The sequence below is a fragment of the Neophocaena asiaeorientalis genome, unplaced genomic scaffold (genome assembly GCF_003031525.2).
Source record: "Neophocaena asiaeorientalis asiaeorientalis breed wild unplaced genomic scaffold, Neophocaena_asiaeorientalis_V1.1 scaffold100, whole genome shotgun sequence".
In the NCBI taxonomy this organism is placed as follows: Eukaryota; Metazoa; Chordata; class Mammalia; order Artiodactyla; family Phocoenidae; genus Neophocaena; species Neophocaena asiaeorientalis.
In genome coordinates this window covers 3525195-3551424 of record NW_020173955.1, presented here as the reverse complement: position 1 = coordinate 3551424, position 26230 = coordinate 3525195, and the positions used below count along the sequence as shown (strand labels likewise).

Sequence of the window (26230 nt, the reverse complement as noted above, 5' to 3'; positions counted from 1 at the left end):
GAGTGTTATAAATCGGTATAATGTCTCAGGATAACAAAAACTTTAAAATATATATGTATATTCTCTGACAGTATCCTACTGCTAGGAATTTATTCAGAGAGGTAATGTTGATTTGTGAAAGCACTTAATAAGGACATTTATTGCTCTATATAAATAAGAAAAAGTAAAAAAAACACTCAAATGATTAAGTGAACTAAGATATATCCATAAAATAGTATATCTATATAAAACATCTAATCAATTCTTAATGTGCAGCCTTTGAGAATGTAAAAGAGTATATACTCAAACAGAAAATTGTTAGTGGTAAATTAAGTAAGAAAAAAACAGGTTATAAAACAGAACTAGAAACATGTTCACTAAAATGTTAACTGTGGTTTTACCTTTGAGTGATAGTATTATGGATGATTTTCGTTTGCTTTTTTTCCTATATTAAAAATGTACAGTACTTTTACTAAAGAAAAAACCCTACAAATGTTAGATTTCATATTTTAAACATTAAAACAGAAACCCGGAGAAACACATGACATTTGACCCTAGTGTTAATAATAGCACAGTCAACATTAAAATATTTCATTTTTCTCTCCATATAGTAAAGGGAATATACATTAGTTATTATAAGCACTTGGGATTTTTTTTTAATACAGCAGGTTCTTATTCGTCATCAATTTTATACACATCAGTGTACATGTTAACCCCAATCGCCCAATTCATCACACCACCATCCCCACCCTCCCCGCGGCTTTCTCCCCTTGGTGTGCATATGTTTGTTCTCTACATCTGTGTCTCAACTTCTGCCCTGCAAACCGGTTCATCTGTACCATTTTTCTAGGTTCCACATACATGCGTTAATATACGATATTTGTTTTTCTCTTCCTGACTGACTTCACTCTGTATGACAGTTTCTAGATCCATCCATGTCTCAACAAATGACCCAATTTTGTTCCTTTTTATGGCTGAGTAATATTCCATTGTATATATGTACCACATCTTCTTTATCCATTCGTCTGTCGATGGGCATTTAGGTTGCTTCCATGACCTGGCTATTGTCAATAGTGCTGCAATGAACATTGGGGTGCATGTGTCTTTTTGAATTATGGTTTTCTCTGGGTATATGCCCAGTAGTGGGATTGCTGGGTCATATGGTAATTCTATTTTTAGTTTTTAAAGGAACCTGCATACTGTTCTCCATAGTGGCTCTATCAATTTACATTCCCACCAACAGTGCAAGAGGGTTCCCTTTTCTCCACACCCTCTCCAGCATTTGTTGTTTGTAGATTTTCTGATGATGCTCATTCTAACAGGTGTGAGGTGATACCTCATTGTAGTTTTGATTTGCATTTCTCTAATAATTGGTGATGTTGAGCATCACTAATTATTATGTTGAGCTTTTCATGTGCTTTTTGGCAATCTGTATGTCTTCTTTGGAGAAATGTCTGTTTAGGTCTTCTGCCCATTTTTGGATTGGGTTGTTTGCTTTTCTAATATTGAGCTGCATGAGCTATTTATATATTTTGGAGATTAATCCTTTGTCCGTTGATTCGTTTGCAAATATTTTCTCCCATTCTGAGGGTTGTCTTTTCGTCTTGTTTATGGTTTCCTTTGCTGTGCAAAAGCTTTGAGGTTTCATTAGGTCCCATTTGTTTATTTTTGTTTTTATTTCCATTACTCTAGGAGGTCGATCAAAAAAGATCTCGCTGTGATTTATGTCAAAGAGTGTTCTTCCTATGCTTTCCTGTAAGAATTTTATAGTGTCTGGTCTTACATTTAGGTCTTTAATCCATTTTGAGTTTATTTTTGTGTATGGTGTTAGGGAGTGTTCTAATTTCATTCTTTCACATGTAGCTGTCCAGTTTTCCCAGCACCACTTATTGAAGAGACTGTCTTTTCTCCATTGTATATCCTTGCCTCCTTTATCAAAGTTTATACTTTTTTATCTTGAGACTTGATTTACCTTTTGAAAATTACTTCCATTTTGACAGCAATAACTATTAATATTACTATGTGAATAAATGGATATTAACTTCGACATTCAGTTTTGTTGTTTTATTCAAAGTATTTTCCTGCAAATCAGTTGTGGATGACATTTTTCAAAAATGTCTTTAAAACAGATGTAATTTCTAATAACATGATGGCATTTTGTTATTTATTGAACTAAGGACAAAACTAACAAAAGTTCAGAAAGATTGGGGACTAGACAATAATAGGAACCTGTTACATATGACCATAGCAAATGGAGTTATAAGCCTTGCCTGTTTTTTTATAAGTTTATATCACATAACTTACAAATGTGTTATTACCAAGACCTGATTTTTCATTACTTTATTACTCAACTACTAGAAAATGCCTTGTGAAAATAATATAAAGAACTAATACATTAATGGAATGTTTAGAATCACCAATAATTAATAATTATTTTATAGTATGTACAATTAGAATAAAAGGTTCCATTTAGCAACATAATCCTAAGTTCCAACTGTGAGCCTGCTCAAACTATATTTAATTTATAATGCTTTATCTAGCATAGTAAAATAATTTGGCATTCAGTCTGTCACAACTTTTTCTGTTGTCCACAGGAAAAAAAAAGAATAAACAAACTCCCAAATGAAATTTTACCTACCATTCAGTGTAGTCCATTCCACAGCCATCTTTTGGGGAACGTTCTTGGAAATATGTCACAGATTTTAAGATATTTGTTTGAACTAAATTGTTTATATTGCTTGTGTGTAAAATAATATAACAACTGAAGCTCTTTTCCCCAGAGATAAGACTTGGGATGTTCATGAGTATTTGAATAGTCTTTCTGAAGAATTAAAATCTTGGAGAGATGTATATTGGCGCTTGTGGGGAACAGTCAACTGGCTAACTTGTTCAAGATGTTATCAGGTGAGTTTTGTCTTTTTTTAATATCCTGCTCTGCAAACATTGAGAGCAGGCTCTTTTGATATATGCTGTTTAATTAGGGTGTGTTTGTACAATATCTGACATCTTTTTAAGAAACTAGTGTCAAAACGATGGTGCTATTAAACATTGCTTGCATCTGACTTCATTTCTCATACTATGGTTCTTCCTCTATTTTATTTCCATTGCTGAAACAATCAATGACTTAATGAATTTTTATAAAACCAACAGGTTTTAAGTGATCAAATACATTTTTTTCAATGGAAAAAAGATAACAGAATTCTCACTGCCTTTCATTATTTACAGCCAAACTGTTTCTCTGTTAGTCCATAAATTTCTTTAGAAATTCAGAAACACCCTTGCAGATAGGATACTAATGAGATGTGCCCTTCTTGTTAAAATAATTGTGTTACCAGAAAGGTTTTGTTCATTTTCTTCTAAATGAAGTCTATCATAAAAGCACAAGAAAGCTTGCTATTTGAAGGTACCTATAATAAATCCTTTTCTAGAATAAATAGATCTTTATTGGTCACAGTCATTCCAAATTAGTCTTATGTATAAATCCAGAGTGTTCTACATAAAATTTTTTTGAATCCCTCAGGTCTCCCAGCCCCCAGTTCTTTTCCTCTCTCACTTGGGTAATTATTTTCAGTAGAAGGAAGGAAGAGCAGTGGACTCCCTATGTCCCCACAATTTTTAAAACCTTGGTTTATTGAAGTATAATTTACATACAGTAAAATTTATCCTTTTGTGAGGTTTGACAAACTCATACAGTCATGTAACTACCATCACAATCAAAGCATAGACCACTTCTGTCAGCCTAAAAAATTCCCTCATGCCCGTTTTTAGTCAATTCCTTCTTCCACCCCAGGCTCTGACAACCACTGTTCTGTTTACTGTCTCTATAGTTTTGACTTTTCCAGAATGTCATATAAATAGAATCATACAGCTTTAGCTTTTATTTATTTATTTATTTTTGCGGTACGCGGCCCTCTCACTGTTGTGGCCTCTCCTGTTGCGGAGCCCGGGCTCCGGACACGCAGTCTCAGCGGCCATGGCTCACGGGCCCAGCTGCTCCGCGGCATGTGGGATCTTCCCAGACCGGGGCACAAACCCATGTCCCCTGCATCAGCAGGCGGACTCTCAACTACTGCGCCACCAGGGAAGCCCAGTTTTAGCTTTTTGAGTCTAGCTTCTTTTACTTAGGAAAATGGATTTGAAATTTATTCACATTTTTGTATCTATCAATTTGTTCCTTTTTAGCCTTAGGTAGTAGTCCATCATATGAATATATCCCAGTATGTTTATTCACTTACCAGCAAAGGACTGTAGGTGTTTCTAGTTTGGGGCCATTATGAAGAAAGCATCTATAAAGATTCCCTTACAGGCTTTCATGTGAATATGTTTCTCTTGGGTAGTTACCTAGAAGTAGGATCGCTGGATTGATGGTAAATGTAAGCTTAACATTTACCATGCCTAACAGTTTCCCAAAGTCCCTGAACCACTTTGCATTCCTTCCAGCTATGTATGGGAGTTCCAATTACCCCACATCTTCACTAGCACTTGATATTGTCAGGTTAGTTTTTTGGTGTGTTGTTGGTTTTTTTTAACTTAATAGCTGTGTAGTGGTCCTCCCCACAATGGAGTGTCGCTTATAATCAAGGATATCAGGCTTCTAAAACCTGACTTGTTTAGCATGTCAGAATGCAGAAAATTTGAAGGATTTTTTTCTCTTCTTCATAGGAAATTAAGTCTTGATTTATAATATTTAATATTTTACTATGGAGAGTTCATAAACTCATAAAATAGTTTGTATGCACAATACTTTGAGTGTACACCTTATAGCTTTTATCAGATGCAGAAAATTTTAATTAAAATCTATTATTTGAAAATCATAATTAGAACTAACAACTAAGAATTCTGAATTATAGACTATCCTTTCTTGCTTTTGTGTTCAGGATCTTTTTATTTTCTTTAAATTATCTTACCAGCTTATAAATGTATCTGAAACATGACTATTAATTTTACAATTAAACTTCGATAAGATTTTCACCAGTGATTCAAGGTTACTCCATCGTTGTCACTAATACTGATGCTAAGTATTTACCTTAAAAAATATGTCAAAGAATAAGTGAGGCAAATTTTTATTTAATTTTTTCCATTGGAAAACCTCTTATGTGATTGGCCAATTATAAAATTAGATGTACATCAAGATCAATTTAACTCATCTGAACTTAGTGTTTTTGATTTTGTTTTTTAATAGCTTTACTGAGGTATAATTACGTTCCATAAAAATCACTCACTTTAAGTGTACAATTTACTGATTTTTAATAAATTTACAGAGTTGTGCAACCATCACCACCATCCAACTTTAGTACATTTCCATCACCCCAGAAAGATCCCTCATGTCCATTTGCTGCCATTCCCCAACCCTGTCTCACTTTTAACACCAGGCAACCACAAATCTGCCTTGTGTCTCTAGAGATTTGCCTTTTCTGTGCATTTTATGTGATGGAACATACAGTATGTGGTCTTGAGTGAAGTATTTTTGAGATGTATAATTTCATTGTGGGAATAATACTTGATTTTACGTATTTCTTTTATTCAGGCTTTTCTGTGTATAGAGTTTTCACATTGTCAGTATCACTCAGAAACAGTGATTTATCCTACTGCAGGAAGTTCGCTAAGTTCTGTTGGCACTGGAATCTATCCCTGCTGTAACCAAAAGGTTCTTCGGTTTGACCCCACTCAGCTTACAAAGGTAAATTTTGAATGTTGCCCTTTTGTAATTACAGCACTCACTAACACTTTGTATTTAAGTCTTTTCCTCTTTTATTGTTTTTAAAATGTAAATATACATTCATGTAGAAGAGACTTAAAGCAATGCATAGGTAAGTATGGTCTCTTCACACCACTCCCTCATTCTACATCTCTTCTTAGAGGTAACCACTGTTCACAGTTCCTTTCAGACCTTGTTTTATACGTTTATAGGCTCAAACTATATGTTGTTTTTCATTCTGGAAATAGGATCAGACTATTCATGTTATTCTTTAGTTTGCCTTTTTCACTCAATAATATAATTAGGTGATCATTCTGTGTAATATTAACTGCTGTGTAATACTCCAAGCTGTGCGTATTTCACAATTTATTTAACCAGTCTCCTATTGATGAACATTTAGGTTGTTTCCAGATTAATAATATTACAGTGTTGCAGTGAACATCCTTGCACATATATCTTGGTGCAGTATATGAGTATTGCTCTAGGTTAGAGTCCTTGATCACTCACATTCTTGAAAATGTTATGTAATTAAGTTTCGTGAATGGACGAAAGGAACCTTCAGGTCTTCATCATCATCATCCATACAGTAAATATTTATGAAGTGCCAAAGTTGTGTCGCAGACTGTGCAAGGCAGAGAGTAGTGTGTAAAACTGGGTAGTTTCTGCCTCCATGGAGCTTACAGTTCAGGCAATAATGTCAAAAGGGGGGGAAAAGCAGGCAAAGGAATGTTTGAAGAATTTCTGTAATAGGCTGGTTTGATCTGGACCTTGAAATCAGGGAAAGCCTCCCTCCGTAAGGAGTTGGCACAGAGATCTGAAGGGTGGGTAGGAGTATGTGAGGCAAAGAGGAAGGGAAAGAGCCCCTTTGGTCAGAACAGCAAGGCCAAAAGGAATACAGTGGGTAAATGAGACTGAAAGAAACTGTGCCTGTTGTAAAAAAACATGCATGGCTGAAGACGGGGCTGGAGAGGTCAGCAGGTGTCAGCCATGCAGGGGCGGGACCTCCTAGGCTGTGCTTTAGTTTCTTCTTTATTTCAGATTTTGAAAATATCAATTGTGTGTGGAGAACGGCTTAGGGAATAGTCAGTGGAGTCAGGTACAAGGAGAACTATCAGAGTAGTCTTAGGGAGATGACAGTGACTTGGACTAGGGCAGTGGAGACAAAGAGAAATGGATGAATTCAGTATTTAGGAAATAAAACCGAATTGACCTATTGGATTATTTCACAGAGGGGATTGGAGGAGTCAAGGATGACTCAGTTTCTTGCTTCTGCTACTGGATAGATGGTGGTGCTATTCACTGAGGAGGAAAACAACAAAGGAATCAGGTCTGGAGAGGAGCTCATGAGTTCTGTTTTGGACATTTTGAGTTTGAGGTACTTTATGAGATAACCAGGCAAAGAGTGTTAGATACGTGGGTTTTGGTGTTTAGAGAGTGGGTAGGCTATAGGTAATAATTTCTAAGTCTTGCAAATAAGTGATAATTGAAGCCAGCAGGTATAGGTGAGCATAGAGCAGAGGGTTTACAACAGAGCCTAGAGAAACTCCAACATTTATTGGTTGGATAGAGAAGCATGATCCTGCAAAGGAGAATGATCAGGAGGGGACAGAGTAAACCAAGAATGTCATGAAAGTCAAGGGAGCAGTATTTGAAGATGGAGAGAGTGTCCACGATGCCAGTTATTGCTAAGAGGTCAAATAAAATAATGAAAGAAATGTGTCTTTTGTGACCTGGAATTCTTAAGTGCGAAGAACTGTTTTGATGGAGTGCTAGATTCAGAAGCCAGATTAGTATGGGTTGAGGAGTGAGTAGAAGAAAAACAAATGGAAACAGTGTGATTAACAACTCTTTTGGGAAATTTGAGAAAGGGAGAAGATGGATCAGTAATTAGGTTATGGATATTTATTGTTTCTGTCTTTTAAAAAAAATTTTTAATGGAGTATAGTTGATTTACAATGTGTTAGTTTCAGGTGTATAGCAAAGTGAATCAGTTATGCATATACATGTATCTGCTCTTTTTTAGATTCTTTTCTCATATAGGTCATTACAGAGTTTTGTTTTTTTAATATTTATTTATTTGGCTGTGCTGGGTCTTAGCACGCAGGATCTTCGTTGCCGCATGTGGGATCTTTTAGTTGTGGCATGCAGGATCTTTGTTGCAGCATGCGAGGTCTAGCTCCCTGACCAGGGATAGAACACAGGCCCCCTGCATTGGGAGCACAGGATCTTAACCACTGGACCACCAGGAAAGTCCCATTACAGAGTGTTGAGTAGAGTTCCCTGTGCTATACAGTAGGTCCTTATTAGTTATCTATTTTATATATAGTAGTGTGTATATGTCAGTCCCAATATCCGTTTTCTACATCTGTGACTCTATTTCTGTTTTGTAAATAAGTTCATTTATACCATTTTTTTAGATTCAACTTATAAGCAGTATCATATGATATTTGTCTTTCTCTGTCTGACTTACTTCACTCAGTGTGACAATCTCTAGGTCCATCTATGTTGCTGCAAATGGCATTATCTTCTTTTTTATGGCTGAGTAATATTCCACAGCTTCTTTATCCATTCGTCTTTTGATGGACATTTAGGTTGCTTCCATGTCTTGGCTATTGTAAATAGTGCTGCAATGAACATTGGGGTGCATGTAATCTTTTTGAATTATGCTTTTCTCTGGGTATATGCCCACAAGTGGGATTGCTGGGTCATATGGTAGTTCTATATTTAGTTTTTTGAGGAACCTCCATACTGCTCTCCATAACGGTTGTACCAACTTACATTGCCACCAACAGTGTAGGAGGGTTCCATTTTCTCCACACCCTCTCCAGCATTTATTGTGTGTAGATTTTTTGAGGATGGGCATTCTGACCCGTGTGAGGTAATACCTCATTGTAGTTTTGATTTGTGTTTCTCTAATAATTAGTGATGTTGAGCATCTTTTCATGTGCTTTTTGGCCATCTGTATGTCTTTTTTGGAGAAAGGTCTATTAGATCTTCCACCCATTTTTTTCTTTTTTTAAAATATATTTTTATTTTTTCCATTCTTTTTCAAATTATTTTCCCATTTAGGTTATTACAGAATATTGAGCAGAGTTCCCTGTGCTATACAGTAGGTTCTTGTTGGTTGTCTATTTTATTTTTACTTTCTTTCTTTTTTTTTAATTGAAGTATAGTTGATTTACAATGTTGTACCAATCTCTGCTCTACAGCAAAGTGACTCAGTTATACACATATATACATTCTTTTTTTCTATTCTTTTCCATCATGGTTTGTCACAGGATATTGAATATAGTTCCCTGTGCTATACAGTAGGACCTTGTTGTTGGTTATCTATTTTAAATACAGCAGTGTGTACACTTCTGCCCATTTTTTGGTTGGGTTGTTTGCTTTTTTTGATATTGAGCTGCATGAGCTGTTTGTATATTTGGGAGATTAGTCCCTTGTCGGTCTCGTCATTTGCAAATATCTTCTCCCATTCTGTGGGTTGTCTTTTCGTTTTGTTTATGGCTTCCTTTGCTGTGCAAAAGCTTTGAAGTTTCATTAGGTCCCATTTGTTTATTTTTGTTTTTATTTTCATTACTCTAGGAGGTAGATCAAAAAAGATATTGCTGCTATTTATGTTAGGGAGTGTTCTGCTTATGTTTTCCTCTAAGAGTTTTATAGTATCCGGCCTTACATGTAGGTTTTTAATCCATTTTGAGTGTATGTTTGTGTATGGTGTTAGAGAATGCCCTAACTTCATTCTTTCACATGTAGCTGTCCAGTTTTCCCAGCACCACTTACTGAAGAGACTGTAGGAGAGACTTTTTTTTTTTTTTTTTTTTTTTTTTTTTGCGGCACGCAGGCCTCTCACTGTTGTGGCCTCTCCCGTTGAGGAGCACAGCTCCGGACGCGCAGGCCCAGCGGCCATGGCTCACGGGCCCAGCCGCTCCGCGGCATGTGGGATCCTCCCGGTCCTGGGCACGAACTCGTGTCCTCCGCATCGGCAGGCGGACTCTCAACCACCGCGCCACCAGGGAAGCCCCAGGAGAGACATTTTTAAAGTCAGTAAGAAGGATCCAGTTGAGGAGGAGAGATTGATAGTACAAGGTTTATGAGGAGGCAGGATAAGGTGCAATTTTAAGCATATATGGCAGTATTCGTTTAGAGAGGAGGAAGGGCAGCCCCTCTATTATAACAGGAGAGAAGAGTAGGATGGTTGCAGATAATAGTAAAATTGTGTTTTTGTCATTTGGATGATAAGTTGTTCTAACCTATTATCTTTTCTGTTCTCTGTAAAGTAGAAGGTAAAGTGATCTGCTAAGAATGAGGGGGAAGGGACTTCCCTGGTGGTCCAGTGGTAAAGAATCCACCTTACAATGCAGGGGAGGTGGGTTTGATCCCTGGTCAGGGAACTAAGAACCCACATGCTGCAGGGCAGCTAAGCCCACGTGCCACAACTACTGAGCTCACGCACCTCAACTAGAGCCTGCGTGCCGCAAACTACAGAGCCCACGTGCCCTGGAGCCCGCCCACCACAACTAGAGAGAGAAAACTCACACGCCATAACTAGAGAGAAGCCTGCGCACCACAGTGAAGATCCCAAGTGCAGCAACTAAGACCCGAGGCAGCCAAAAAATACAAATACAAATAAATAAATAAATAATAAATAAATCTAAAAAAATAAAAGAATTCTTTATTAAAAAAGAAAAGAATGAGGGGGAAGAGAGAAGGGTCCAAGGTTTGAAAGAAGTACCAAAGGTTTGAAATAGTCTTTTTGGAAACCAGGAGAGTGAATTTTCCAAAGAAATCTTGTAGGTTATTAGGCAGTTTGAAAGCCCTTTGGAGATTGGTGATCATGAATTTACAGTGAAATCCAACATGCCTTTTTATATCACTCTCTCCAGCAGTCCTTAGCTGCTTGAGTGCAGGCGTAGAGAAAGTAGGTATTTGAGCTCATCTCGATGAGTATAATGAAATTTAGGGGCAAGGAATTTGGAGTATTAGCCATAGATGTTATTAAAATGATGGATCATGAAATTTAAGCTGGATTAAGAAATTTGTTATATTTACGATCAATTAACAGTTTTGATTAGTCAGAAATTTTATTGGTGAAGTAATAAATAGGTTACCCTTAAAATGTTCATGTTCATGTTTAAAGTTTTAGATAATGCTTTTCACACAAAGCTATTTAAATGGGGCATGAGACTTTAAGCAAAATGGGGTTCGCTTTGATAGGCCCAAGATAATTGCATTATTCATGATTATTGTTATGGCTTTGCAGTAACATGATTTAGTCATTGCATTTCTTTATGGTTCCCAGCCGCTCCGCGGCATGTGGGATCTTCCCGGACCAGGGCACGAACCCGCGTCCCCTGCATCGGCAGGCGCACTGTCAACCACTGCGCCACCAGGGAAGCCCCAAGCTTCTCTTTTAACTGTCACATTTATATCACTTTGAACAATATTTCTAAGAGTTGTATCTCTTTGGCTTTTTGTTGTCTATTTACTGGTTGTATTGACTACTGATATTCCATTCATTGTGAGAGGATTCAGGAATAAATAGCAGCTAAATTGTATTTTAAGTCTGGTGTGCAACATCATGGAAATTGATTAAAGTGATTTCTTAGACTAAGTGAAATATGAATAGCTCATTTGGTGAGTTATATTTCCAGTAATGGCAGACTAAGTAATTCAGACTAATCCTCCCATCAAAAGGTAACTAAAAAAAGAAGTATGAAATATAACTGTAAAGATTATATTAAAAGCATCAAAATGCTAATGGGGAATTAGTGTTAAGATATAAGAGATGATGGGAACCCAAAGAAGTGAGCCAGCACTTAGGGCCATTTTTGTCCTGGAGGTGATGACCAAACTGAAAGAGACAGCTGAGAGTCTGGGCTGAGCTTTTGGTGCCTATCAGGTCCAGTAGTTAGGATGCCAAGAATGGGGACATTAATGAATAACATCCCCAGCCCTACACTTTGTATTGGTATCCCAAAGAAAATAAGAGGAAATGAGAAGCAAACCTTCCCTTGATTGAATAGCAACCTGGTTTTGATTTATTTGGGTAGCCTAAGAAATTCAGGCCCTGAACTTGGATTAAGGTAATCCTGGATTGCCATGGTCCCCAGACATCTGGCAAAAGCAGTAAACATTCTCTTTGAAGAAAGAGAACATTATTGTATACCTCAAATTATTTCTACAAAAAAATTTTTAAACAAAATATTCAGCATACAAAGATAACCTGACATAGATGAAAATAAGTTACCAAGAATGGGAACAGCAGAATTTAGACAACAAAAATAAATGACAGAGAACTCACATATTGGAATTATTGACACATAATAAGATTACTAGTTTAAGTTGATAGAAGCCAAGTTCAGAAATTTTTGACAGGGAATTATAAACTATAGAAAGTGACAAAGAGGGACTTCCCTTAGCTTCTGGTGGTCCAGTAGCTAAGACTCCACGCTCCCAATGCAGGGGGCCTGGGTTTGATCCCTGGTCACGGAACTAGATCCCACATGCCACAACTAAGAGTTCACATGCATGCAACTAAATATGGTGCATGCAGCAACTGAAAAGATTCTACACGCCACAACTAAGACCCAGCACAGCCAAATAAATAAATAAATAAATAAATATTTTTTAAAGTGACAGATAGTTTAAATAAAAACAAATAGAAATGCTACTACTGAAAAATGTAATAACAAATTTAAGATCCGTGGCAAATTTAACAGCAACTTAGTTATAGCTGAAAAATTAGTAAAATGAAAGATAAAAGTCAGAAGAAACTATCCGGAATGAAGCACAGACAGACAAAATTATGAGAAATATAAAAGAAAGTAAGAGACCTAGAGAGTACATGTCTAATATTTTTTAATTGTAAAGTAAACATAACATAAATTTGCCATCCTTTTTTTTTTTTTTTGGTTGCATTGGGCCTCCGTCGCTGTGCACGGGCTTTCTCAAGTTGCAGTGAGCGGGGGCTACTCTTTGTTGTGGTACATGGGTTTCTCAATGCAGTGGCTTCTCTTGTTGCAGAGCATGGGCTCTAGGCTCGTGGGCTTCAGTAGTTGTGGCACGTGGGCTCAGTAGTTGTGGCTCAGAGCACAGGCTCAGGAGTTGTGGCGCACGCGCTTAGTTGCTCCGTGGCATGTGGGATCTTCCCGGAGCAGGGCTCGAACCCATGTCCCCTGCACTGGCAGGCGGATTCTTAACCACTGCACCACCAGGGAAGTCCCCATCATCATTTTTTAAGCATACAGTTCGGTAACGTTAAATATATTCCTGTTGTGCAGCCCATCTCCAGAACTCTTTCCTCTTGCAAAGCTGAAACTCTCTACCTAATGAACAATTCCCATTGCCTCCTGGCAACCACCACTCTACTTTGTCTCTATGAGTTTGACTACCTCTATTGTGGAATCATACAGTATTTGTGTTTTTGTGTGAGAAGGTCTAAGTTTTTAATGGGGTTTCCCCTTAGAAGAGAAAAAGAATGGATCAGAGGCAAAATTTGAAGAGATAATGGCTAAGATATTTCAGAATTATTGAGAGATATTAATTTATAGATTCAAGAATTTCATTGACTCCCAATAAGATAAGAAATCCTGTAATATACAACATGATAAATGTAACTGTTATATATAAATGTTAAGAGAGTGAATCCTAAGAGTTCTTGTCCCAAGAGAAAAAAATCTTCTATTTCTTTAATTCCGTACCTATATGAGATGATGGATGTTCACTAAGCTTATTGCAATAATAACTTAAATAACTTAATTTGTTTGTTTTTGGCGCTGTATTCCTTAAACTTCTGCAGTGCTGTAGGTCAATTATATCTCAATAAACTGGAAGAAAAAAATTTTTTTAGTTTAAAAAAAGAATGTCTTTCAGGAAAAAAAAATCATACCCATACCTATCATAATGAAACTGCAGAAAACAAAAAGAGCATTTTTAAAGCAACCAGAGGGAAAAAGTATAGAATCTCTTCAAAAAATCAATAATTAGAGTTCACATCTCAGCAATAGCAATGGAAGCCAAGGTATAGTCCACTAGGTCTTTTTTGTTTGTTTTGTTTTGTTTTTATAAATTTATTTATTTATTTGTTTGTTTTTGGCTGTGTTGGGTCTTCGTTGCTACACATGGGCTTCCTCTAGTTGTGGCGGGCGGGGGCTACTCTGTTGTGGTGCGCAGTCTTCCCATTGTGGTGGCTTCTCTTGTTGCGGAGCACGGGCTCTAGGCGCGTGGGCTCAGTAGTTGTGGCTCGCGGACTGTAGAGTGCCAGTTCGGTAGTTGCTCCATGGCATGTGGAATCTTCCCAGACCAGGACTCGAACCCGTGTCCCCTGCATTGGCAGGCAGATTCTTAACCACTCCGCCACCAGGGAAGCCCCTCTACTAGGTCTGCAGTGTGACAAAAGAAATAGTTAATAATCTAGAAAATCTGTGCCTTCCTTAAATATCCTTTGAGAATGAAAGCAAAATAAAGATTTTTTAGGCAAAGAAAAATTGAAAGAATTTGCAGCTAGCAAACTGCTTTAAAAAGGAAATACTGGGACTTCCCTGGAGGTCCAGTGGTTAAGACTACACGCTCCCAATGCAGGGGGCCTGGGTTCGATCCTTGGTCAGGGAACTAGATCCCACATACCGCAACTAAGGGCCCACGTGTCACAACTAAAGATATCCCACATGCTGCAACAAAGATCCCACGTGATGCAGCTAAGACCTGGTACAGCCAAATAAATAAAAATAAATAAATAAATTTTTTTTTAAAAAAAAGGAAATACTAATGGATGTTCTCAAGATACAGGAAGGAATGAAGACCAAAGAAAGAAATTAATATATTGGTAAATCTAAATGAACATTGGCTGTATGAAGCAATAATGGTAAAACAATAGTGGTAATGCTTTATGTGTGTGTTTTTAATAAATGTATAATTACATTAATCATATAGACAATTTTAAAATAATTGATATATACTATACATTTTAGTGTATAATATTAAAACCCATAATAATAGCCTATAAGTTGGGAGAGTGATGAAATGGAGTTTAAAAGGTCTTGCATTAGGGAGTGTATTAAATTAGACTTTGATAAGTCGAGGATACATGTTATAAGTTCTAGGGTAACCACTAAAAGCATAGAAGGGTGTATAACTTCTGAATTAATGTGTGTGAAGGGAATGAGTGGAATGATAAAAAAGCAGAAACAAAAATTAAAATTCTTACTAATGGAAATAAAAGGGACATGATGTAATCTAATAAAGGATACATAATATAAGACTTACAGCAAATATTACACTTGATAGTGAAATGTAGAAAAATTTTCCTTTGAAATTGGGAGCATGATAAGGATGCTCATTGTCAACATACTTCTATTCAAATTGATCTGGAGGTCCTGAACAGTATATTAACACAAGAAAAAGAAATATTAAAAGGTTATAGAGATTGAATGGAGCTCTCATAATTTGCAGACGATAATTGTGAATGTAGAAAACCCTGAAGAATCTATAGACAAATCATTAGAATTAGTAAGAATTTAAGATTGATCTATTAAAAATCATTTACAAAAATCAATTGTATTTCTATAAACCAATGAGATTAGAAAATGAAATTTATAAAAAGAAACCACTTACAGTAGCCTCAAAAATAAGTACCTAGGAATAAATCTAATAAAATAAAACATAAGAACTCTATATAGAAAACATAAAACATTATTCAGAGAAAATGAAACTAAAAAATGGATTTTTATACCATGTTCATGGATTCAGACTCAATATTGTAAAGATATAAATGTTCACCAAACTGACCTATATAGATCCATGCGATCTCAGTAAAAATCCTAACAGGTTTTTATCAGGAACTTTTCTAAGCTGATCCTGAAATATTTATGGAAATACAAAGGGCCAAGAATAGCTAAGATACTCTCAGAGAACACAAAGGTAGAAGTACTTTCTCTGCTCAGTATCAAAATTTATTTTAAGTCTTAGGTAATTAAGACAGAGTGATACTGACAAAGATTAAACGGATGGACCAGTAGCAGAGAATGAAGTACATTTAACCCTTGAACAACACTGGTTTGAACTGTGTAGGTCCACTTATACATGAATTAAAAAAAATAAAGACGTACAGTACCACATAATTTGCGGTTAGTTGAATCTGTGGATTTTGGTATATACGGGGACTCCTAGAACCGATCCCCCACAGATACCAAGGAATGTCTGTACTCAAAGCTACTTAGATACTTGGAGTACTTTGTACTCAAAGCTACTTAGCTACTGTGACAGAGGTGACGTTACAGACCAGTGGGCAAAGGATAGACTTTCCAATAAGAGGTACCGGGACATTGGGATATCAAAATGGGGAAAAAATAGCCCAAACTATTCCCCCCAAAAAGCCTATATGTGAAACAAAAGTTAATAAAGCTGGGAATTCCCTGGCAGTCCAGTGGTTAGGACTTCATGCTCTTACTGCCGAGGGAGCGGGTTCGATCCCTAGTCAGGGAGCTAAGATCCCGCAAGCCGTGCAGGGTGGCCAGAAAAGAATAAAAAACTTATAAAGCTATTAAAAGATAATACCATAAAGGGAGAAATTTTAAATTCAAGTACATTAACTACATTAAATAAACTGAAACTGAAGAGACAAACTCACAAGTGGGACCAGATATTAGCAACACATATCCATAAAAGGTTCATATTAAGATTTTTTTGACTTGTACAAATTAATAAGAAAACGACAATAGGAACTTCACACCAGAAAGTTCCTTGTTGTTCAGTAAACATGAAAAGGAGCTCAACCTCATTTTTAATTGGGGAAATGCAAATTAAAACCACAGATACCACTACATGCTCACCAGAATGACTACAATTAAAATGTCTCACCAAGTGTTATCAAGAACATAGAATAATGAGAACTCTCATACACTGCTGATAGTAATTTAATTTGGTATACATGAGCACTTGTGCATCAGGAAACATGTTAAGGAATGTTCATAATACTACTACTTGGACTAGTTCCAAACTGGAAATAACCCATCCACCAGCTGTAGAATAGATAAGCAAATTGTGATTATTCATACAATGGCATTAAAGCAAATGTTAGTTACATGTAGTAACATGGTTGAATCACAAAAACATAGTATTAAAACAAATGAGATGGGACTTCCCTGGTGGCGCAGTGGTTAAGAATCCGCCTGCCAATTCAGGGGACATGGGTTTGAGCCCTGATCCGGGAAGATCCCACATGCCGCAGAGCAACTAAGCCCATGGGCCACAACTACTGAGCCTGAGCACTAAAGCCCACGAGCCACAACTACTGAGCCCATGTGCACAACTATTGAAGCCCGTGCACATAGATCCTGTGCTCCGCAACAAGAGAAGCCACTGCAGTGAGAAGCCTGCGCACCACAACGAAGAGTAGCCCCCGTTCGCCACAACTAGAGAAAGCCCGTGTGCAGCAGCAAAGACCCAATGCAGCCAATAAATAAATAAATTTATTTCAAAAAAAAAATACAAATGAGACAAACTAAACTGTAGTGTTTAGGAATACATCCTTAAGTGGTAAAAGGTATAAGCAAGAAAGTGAGAACCATAAAAGTCGAGGTAGAGGTTATCCTTTGGGAAGGATGGAGGCAATTATGGTTGGGAATGGGCCCAAGAGGAATCCTGGAGTATTGGCAATATTCTGTTTTTTAGTGTGGATAGTGTTACATGGATATTTGTTAAGGTATACATTTATGTTTCATGCTCTTTTCTGTATGAGTATTATTTTTTGAGATACTGAGAAAGGTGTAAAAGTGTTAGTAGGATGGTATGACGGGGCAAAGAACAGAAACATACAGTCGTCTTTAAAGGAATGTTTCTATAATGAACCAACCTCTCAAATTTAGTCTTGTACGTGACAGGGTTGTAAAGTGAAGGACCACATGGTTGTTCTTCGTGATCAAGGTGAAGGTGAAGATTTGCTGTCCTGCCCAACTGCCAGAATACTGGATGATCTGCAGAAACACAAAGATATCATTCTTGTGCCTTTTGCTAAAGATACAGTCAGGTGAGGTGGGGGAAATGGTGTACTGCGGCTTTATTCAATGGTTCGCATCCTGGAATCCTCTACCCCCCAGTACCTCCCCAAATCAATAATGGCAGTTGTTTTCGTTATTTCAGAAAGCCTAGCTGAAATTATATGTTAGCTTACAATAAGAGCAAGCAGATGTTTATTTGGTAGGAAAAAAACCTCTAAATACTGGAAGTCCAAGGGGAAGAAAAACTAATAATAGGAGTTCCTGGTGATTCAAAGGGTGGGGCCCACACTCCAATTTTAGAGGATTTAAAAAATGTTTTCCAAGTTACTTAAGCCCATCTTAGCTAATTGATGGAACTAGAAAAAAAAATTGATGGTTGAGGTTATCTTTGCATAAATTTGAACTCCTTGGATTCAGTAATTAATGAAGTCACTTCCATCATTTTACAGTTGCAACAGGCTGTCAGGTTGGGGGTAGGAGGACTCTCTAATAAAAGCTGTCCTCAAAGCAATATCCACCATAGCAGCCTGTTTCACCACCTGGCAGGTACAATGCTTGGAGTATAGTGGTGCTCCCCCCATATGGAGTGACTTATGCTGGGGGAGTCACTAGATGCATTAAGAAATGTAAATGTTGAAGTGGCATACCTTTATACTCAAGAACTGTATTTCTAAAGAGCAATTTATAAAACATTTGCAATAAGAAAAGATATTGTTTGCATTTAAATTCTTAAGAAATTGGGGAATTCCCTGGCGGTCCAGTGGTTAGGACTCGGCAACTTTCACTGGCAGGGCCCAGGTTTGATCCCTGGTTGGGCAACTAAGATCCTGCATGCTGCGCAGCAAGGCCAAAAAATAAATCTTAAATTGAACACTTCTCCATAAAATGTCTTTTCCTTTCAAGTGATTTTGGTGGTCCTTGTGATGAAAAGGGTCTAGACTGTGATGTTTTACTGGAGCCAAATACACCATGGGGCCCCAAGAGTGGGGAGCTCAATGCTGTAAGTAGCTTGCTTCATTTATTCTTTATTTATAAAAACAATTGATAATATTTAATTTTTGACAGAAATTTGATCTGTTTAAATTAATACTGAAATTTTCCATTAATATGCATTAACTCTCATAACAAGGTATTATGCTGAGTTAACAGGACTATAAGGATGATGCATTCCTTGCACTCAAAGAATTAATAATTAATCAACTTAAATTTGGGGGAAAATATAGTCTTCAGGGTTTATTATGGACAAATAATGATTTGAGAAATGAAGATAGTATGAATGGGATATTTTATCCCCTCCTAGTCCTGTAAACATTTTTTGGTATGAAATTCTTTTTGTTAATTGTATTCAGTAATGCATTTAGTTTTTCCAGGGTTTCAAAACTGAGATATTTTCAAGGTGACTGGAAAGCTTTGATTCCTTTGATTCCTGTTACTAACAGCCAGGGAGTCTCTGTTTGCCTGTGAACTTCCTGTCTGTGTTAGTTGAAGTAGCATTTACTTGAGAAAATGAAATATTCCATGTAAAATGCATTATAAACTTTAGATGGCTGTGTTTAATAACTAACATTTATTTATAAATTATTTACAAAATAGCAAATTAGATTTCTTGAATATCCATATATAGTCTGGTTCCTTAATTTATAATAGAATATAAACATTAAAAAGTGATTGAAATAATTCACAATATAAAATTATATTATCTCTATATGTGATTTACTTGTCCTTTGGAAATGACCCTAGGAAATGTTGATTTTTTTTTTTTTCTTTTTTGTAGACATACACATTTTTTCTGGGCAGGGAATACAAAAGATTGTACTATATCATTTTTAGATGAGTTTAAAATTATGTTTCAACCTAGAAGGGAATGAACTTTTTTAACTTTTTCCAACTCTTCTACAATATCCATATGAAAATAAGGAGCTGCAATCTGGGTAGATGCAGATATATGAATCTCTTATTCCTTTGTCTTTTTTATAGTTCTTATCACTGAAAAACTGGACACTGCAGCTGGTAAGTGAGCAACTATATTTCACTTTCATGAATCTCTTTCTTCCTAAATCAAAGTTCAGTTTAATAGAATCTCATGAGTATCTAATTTTATAGATTTTAGTTAAATGTATATCATCCTTTTCAGCTTCTGTAATTTCGCACTTCTTAAAAAGTCATGTTTAAAACAGACACATACTCCATTAGCTAGCTGCAAAATCCATAAGTTTTCTTAAATGACTTTTTTAAAGTCACTTTTAAGTCACATTTAGAACATTGAACAAAACAACATATCAATTAAGTTCCAATTATTTGGTGGTTTGATTGATTTATTGATTTTTTTTTGTTTTTTACCTATTTGCCATTACTATGCCATCTGCCACCAGTATTCACAAGAATGGAATAGAAATTTGTATCAGTGATAACAGACAGTAGGGTAGATAGATGGAGGAAACTGATGACGATACGTTCAGATGATCCAGCACCACATTCACCCAGAGAATGTGCACATTTACTTGTTTATGAGACTACATTCATATTGGCAATTATTGTATTTTAGTTTAATCTTTTTTTTAGTTTTATTTATTTATTTTTGGCTGCATCAGGTCTTAGTTGCAGCACGCGGGATCTTCGTTGAGTCATGAGGGGATTTTTCGTTGTGCTGTGCACGCTTCTCTAGTTGTGGCATGTGGGTTTTTTTTTTTCTCTTTTCTAGTTGTGGCACACAGGCTCCAGGGTGCGTGGGCTCTGTAGTTGTGGCGCATGGGTTCCAGAGAGTGTGGTCTCTGGTTTGCGGCACGCAGGCTCTCTAGTTAAGGCACACGAGTTCAGTAGTTGTGTCATGTGGGCTTAGTTGCCCCACGGCATGTGGGATCTTAGTTCCCTGACCAGGGATTGAACCCGCATCCCCTGCATTGGAAGGCGTATTCTTTACCACTGGACCACCTGGGAAGTCCATAATTTAATCTTAATATCAAGGAAAATACTTTCAATTGAGTGATAGAAGTGCAGTTCAACAAATACTGAGTACTTATAATGTGCCCATCACTCTGCTAGAATCTGTGAAGGAAATAAATTTTTAAAATATTTAATGTAATGCTATCTTGTCCTAAATGTAGAAATTCTTACATCCATTTCCTGAAAGTTGTGCTAGACAGTGGTCATTTTATCAGTTCTTGTTTGGCTCATTCATCCAAAATAAATTTAGATGAGTGTGTTTGAAAGAATTCATTGGTGATGTGATAATATACAGTTTTAATACAATGTATTTGTTTTTTCAATTCAGAAACAGCAGTCATTATTTTCAGAAGAAGAAGAATATACCACTGGGTCCGAGGTCACTGAAGATGAAGTTGGAGATGAAGAAGAAGTATCCAAGAAACAAAGTATGGATTTCTAAGTTAAAAATCAAGTCTCACTTTTATGAGGAGGGTATATTCCAAAGGATTTAATGCAAGGGATGAAGAATTGGCTTTATAAGTCTACATGGTAGGTTACAACATGGAAAAAATAAATAATAGAGGCTTCATCAAGATTCCCTAACCCTGACACTAACACAGAATACTCATAAAGTTATTTTTTTTTTAAAGTGCTGTATACTAAGAAATAACCCTCCAAGTTTTCATTTCAGGTGTAACCTAATGGGTTTCTCAAAATGTGTGACTATCTCATTGTACCTGAGATGATTTGAAGTGACACTCAAATGAAGCATTAAATAATAGTCATCAAAGTATGATTTTTTTAAGTTAAAACCATAACTTTATACACCTATAGAATGAACTTGTGTCAAAATTTTTCAACCCATTAGTGAGAGAAATAGCAGGGAAAGTTAGGGTTAGGGTTAAGCATTTGAAGGCTCAGGTATTTGTAGGCAATTGAAAAAAGAATGTTAAAAAATGATTGCAAATTAGATACAACACTGATTAATGTCATATAAGGCAATAAACCCATAACCACCAGGGTTATCTTTGTTTTCCTTTTTTCCTTTTTTTGGCCCCGACACATGGCATGTGGGATCTTGTTTCCCCAACCAGGGATCAAACCCGTGCCCCCTGCAGTGGAAGCACGGAGTCTTAACCACTGGACCAACAGGGAAGTCCTGGGGTTATCTTTTCTATTGGACAGAAATCATTTGCATTTCTGTTAGAAAAATTTGTAAGGTAACATGAAAATTCACAGTATCTGGGCTTTCAATCAATAGTAGACAGGAAAGTCAAACATAAGGACGTTCTCTTAGAGGATTAAGTAAGCAGTCCTCCAGTATATCACTTAAAGGACATGCAGTCTTCCCTTTGTCTTATTTCTAAGTTTTATATAATTTTTCTTTACATGTTGAATTCCCCTAATGAAAAAACTAGTCATTTATCAATTATTTTTCAATACTAATTAGTGAAGGAGAAAATGCTACTATGTTTTGTGTGTGTGTGTGTGTGTTTCACAGTTGATTGAGGTATAGTTTACATGTAATAAAATTCATTCATTTTTAAGTGTACACACTGATGACTTTAAGCACAGTTGTATAACTACCACCAAAATCAAGACCTAGAATATCACTCCAGAAAGCTTCCTTCTAACCCTTTACACTCAGTTCCCTTTCCCCACTCCCAATCCCAGGCAACCAATAATCTGCTTTTTGTCACTGTGGTTTACCTTTTCTAAGATCTCATATAAATGGAATCATGAATAGCCTTTTGTGTCTGGCTTCTTTCACTTAGTATGATGTTTTTGAGATTCATCCATTTGTTGTGTGTATCAGTAGTTTGTTCCTTTGTATTGCAGAGTAGTGTTCCATTGTAGAAATATACCATAATCTGTTCATCCATCCACCATTTCATGGACATTTGGGTTCTTTTCAGTTCTTGGCTGTTACGAATAATGCTGCTGTGAACATTTGCGTAAAAGTTTGTGTGGACATATGTTTTCATTTCTCTTGGGTAGATACCTACAAGTGGAATTGCTGGGTCACAAGCTCAGTGTATGTTTAACTTTATAAGAAACTGCCAAACTGTTTTGCAAAGTGACTGTACCATTTTGCATCCCACCAGCAATGTATGAGAGTTCCAGTCGCTACACATTTGTACCAATACTTGGTATTATTGTGGGGTTTTTTAATATTAGGCATTCTAGTGCGTGTGTAATTCTTCGCATCTTTTCATGTGCTTCTTGGTCATTTATATGTCTTTTTTGTGAAATGTCTGTTTAAATCTTTTGCCTTAAATCTTTTTTAATTGAATTGTTTGCCTTATTGAATTGTAAGAGTTCTTTATATATTTGTGGATACAAGTCCATATGTTTTGCAGGTATTTTTCCCTAGTCTATGACTTGCCTTTTACTTTTATTAACATTGTCTTTTGAAAACAAGTTTTTAATTTTGTGAACTATAATTTTTTAGCTTTCCTTTTATGTTTCAGGCTTTATTAGCTAAGAAATCTTTGGCTACCCCAAAGTCACAAAGATTTTCTATGTTTTCTTTTAGAGGTTCTATGACTTTAGCTCTTATATTTAAGTATACAGTACCTTCCAGGTTAATTTTTGTTGTGGTATGAGGTAAGAGTCAAGATTCTTTTTTTTTTCCATAGGCATAGCCAGTTGTCCTAGTACTATTTGTTGAAAGGACTGTTCTTTCCCCATTGGATTACTTTAGCAACTTTGTTAAAGAATCAGTTGACCATTACATATGGATCTACTTCTGAACTTTGTTCTCTTCCATTGATTCTTCTATCTTTACATCAGTATATCAATGTCACACTGTCTTAATTTTTGTAGTTTTTAGTGACTCTTGAAATCAGTGGTGTGAGTCCTCCAAAACTGTTCTCTTGTCTTAGTTTATTTTGGTATTGGAATTGTGTTGAAGCTGTATGTTGCTCTTTTTTTTTCCCAATGGTAAGTCTTCCAATCCATGAACACGGACTGTCTCTCCATTTATTTAAGTCTTCTTTAATGTTTCTCAATCATGTTTTGTAGTTTCATTATGCAAACGTTGTAACATCTTTTGTTAAATTTGTTCCTAAGTATTTTCTTATGCTTTTATAAATGGAAGTAGGTTTTTTAAAGTTTCCAATTGTTCATTGATGGTAATATTGAAATACAGCTGGTCTTTGTGTATTGACTTTGTATCCTATGACCTTGCTAAATTGACTTAATTTTTCTTTGCTTATTAGATTGCTTTCAGTATGTATGCCTTTTATCTCTTTGTCTTGCCTTTTTGTGTTGGTTAGGACCTGATGTTGAATAGAAGTGGTGAGAACAGACATACTTGCCTTGTTCCCTATCTTAGGGGGAAAGCATTCAGTCTTTATATTTCTAAAGATTTTTTTTTGATGTGGACCATTTTTAAAGTCTTTATTGAATTTGTTACAGTATTGCTTCTGTTTTATGTTTTGGTTTTTTTGGCTGTGAGGCTTGTGGGATCTTAGCTCCTCGACCAGGGATCAAACCCACACCCCCTGCACTGGAAGGCGAAGTCTTAGCCACTGGGACTCCAGGGAGGTCCCCTCTATCTTTAACCATTAAGTATGTAACGTTAGTTGTTGGCTTCTCATAAACGCCCTTTCTTAGGTTGAGGAGGTTCCTTTCTGTTTCTAGTTTGCCACATGAATGGGTGTTGAATTTTGTCAAATGCTTTTTCTCCATCTACTGAGATGATAATATAGTCTTTCTCCATCATTATATCAATATGATGAATTACATTGATTTTTCAAGTGTTACATCAGTCTTCCGAGGTAAGCTTCACTTGGTCGTGAGGTGTTTTTCTCTTTATATGTTAGTGTATTGGACTTGCTTGTATTTTGTTAAAGATGTTTTGTTTGTGTTCATGGGGGATATTTGTCTGTAGTTTTTTTGTGATGTCTTCTTCAAGTTTGTTATCAGGTTAATACCTCATAAAATGAGTTGGAAAATGTTCACTTCTCTTTTCTGAAAGAATTTGTGTAGTATTTGTATTCTTTGTCCCTTAAAAGTATGGTGAAATTCAGCAGTAAAGTCATTTGGGCCTGGAGTTTTCTTTATAGGAAGCTTTTTAATTATCAGTTAAGGTCTTTAATTAATATAGTGCTATTCAGGTTTTCTATTTCTTCTTGAATGTTTTGATAATTTCTTTCAAGGAATGTGTCCATTTTATCCAAGTTGTCACATTTATTGGCATAAAGTTGCTCATGGTATTTTCTTATTACCCTTTTCTGTCTGAAGGATCTCTAGTGATGTCCCTCTTTCATTCCTGATATTGATAATTTGTGTCTTATCTCTTTTTTTCTTGGTCAGTTTAGCTAGAGGTTTATTAGTTTTGTTGATCTTTTCAAGGAACCAGCTTTTGATTTCAGTGACTTTCTCTGTAGTTTGCCTATTTTATATTTCATTGATTTTCCCTCTTATATTTACTATTTCCTTCCTTGTAATTACTTTGGACTTAATTTCCTCTTTTTTTTAGGTTCTAAAAGTGGAAACTTAAATCATTGGTTTTTGTTGGGTTTTTTTTTTGCGGTACGCAGGCCTCTCACTGTTGTGGCCTCTCCCGTTGCGGAGCACAGGCTCCAGACGAGCAGGCTCAGTGGCCATGGCTCACGGGCCTAGCCACTCCGCGGCATGTGGGATCTTCCCGGACCGGGGCACGAATCTGTGTCCCCTGCATCGGCAGGTGGACTCTCAACCACTGCGCCACCAGGGAAGCCCAAAATCATTGTTTTTTTACTTCTTTTCTAGTATAAGCATTTAAAGCTATAAGATTCACTCTAAGCATTGCTTTTAAGTATTCATAGACTTGATATATCTTTTTTTCATTTATATTCAATACAAAATATTTTCTAATTTCCCTTATGATTTTGTCTTTGACCCATGTGTTGTTTAGTAATGGGTTTAATTTCCAAATATTTTCAGATTTTTCTGGATACTTCTCAGTTGTAGGTTTCTAATTTAATTCCATCATGGTCAGAAAATGTACTCTGTGGTTTCATCTTCTAAATTTTATTGACACGTGTTCCAGATGTGCGTGAAAAGAATGTGAATTCTGCTGTTATAGGTGGAGTAGTCTTTAAAGGTAGGGTCAAGTTGGTTTGATTTTCTGGTACAAGTCTTCTCTAATCATATTCTGACTACTTGTTCTATCAATTACTAAGAGAGTGTTATTGAAATCTCAAGCTATGCTTGTTAATTTATGTATTTTTCCTTTCAAGTCTGTCAGTTTTTGCTTTGTGTATGTGTTAGAGCTTTGTAATTAGGCACATGTACATTTATAGTGTATTGACTCTTTTCTCATGATCTACCCCCTCCTTGTCTATAGTAAAACTGCTTGTCTGAAAGTCTGTTTTGTTTAATATTAACATAATCACTCTAGATTTTTTTTGTTTACCAGTTGGATAACATATCTTTTTTCTATCCTTTTATTTTCAACTTCTTCGTGTTTTTAAATTTAAAGTGTGGGGACTTCCCTGGTGGCGCAGTGGTTAAGAATCCGCCTACCAATGCAGGGGACACAGGTTCAAGCCCTGGTCTGGGAATATCCCACATGCTGTGGAGCACCTAAGCCCATGTGCCACAACTACTGAGCCTGCGCTCTAGAGCCCGCGAGCCACAA

At 36.3% G+C, this 26230-nt stretch overlaps 1 protein-coding gene across 1 annotated transcript in view; it reads left to right on the top strand.

Moving 5' to 3' along the window:
* Positions 1–26230, top strand: part of SANBR (SANT and BTB domain regulator of CSR) — a 66846-nt gene that overhangs the window by 25462 nt on the left and 15154 nt on the right. The window contains exons 10-15 of the mRNA XM_024752917.1: positions 2760–2883; positions 5507–5659; positions 17560–17705; positions 18580–18676; positions 19654–19686; positions 20948–21047. Coding sequence (XP_024608685.1) covers positions 2760–2883; positions 5507–5659; positions 17560–17705; positions 18580–18676; positions 19654–19686; positions 20948–21047 — 653 coding nt within the window. The remainder of the gene's footprint in view (positions 1–2759; positions 2884–5506; positions 5660–17559; positions 17706–18579; positions 18677–19653; positions 19687–20947; positions 21048–26230) is intronic.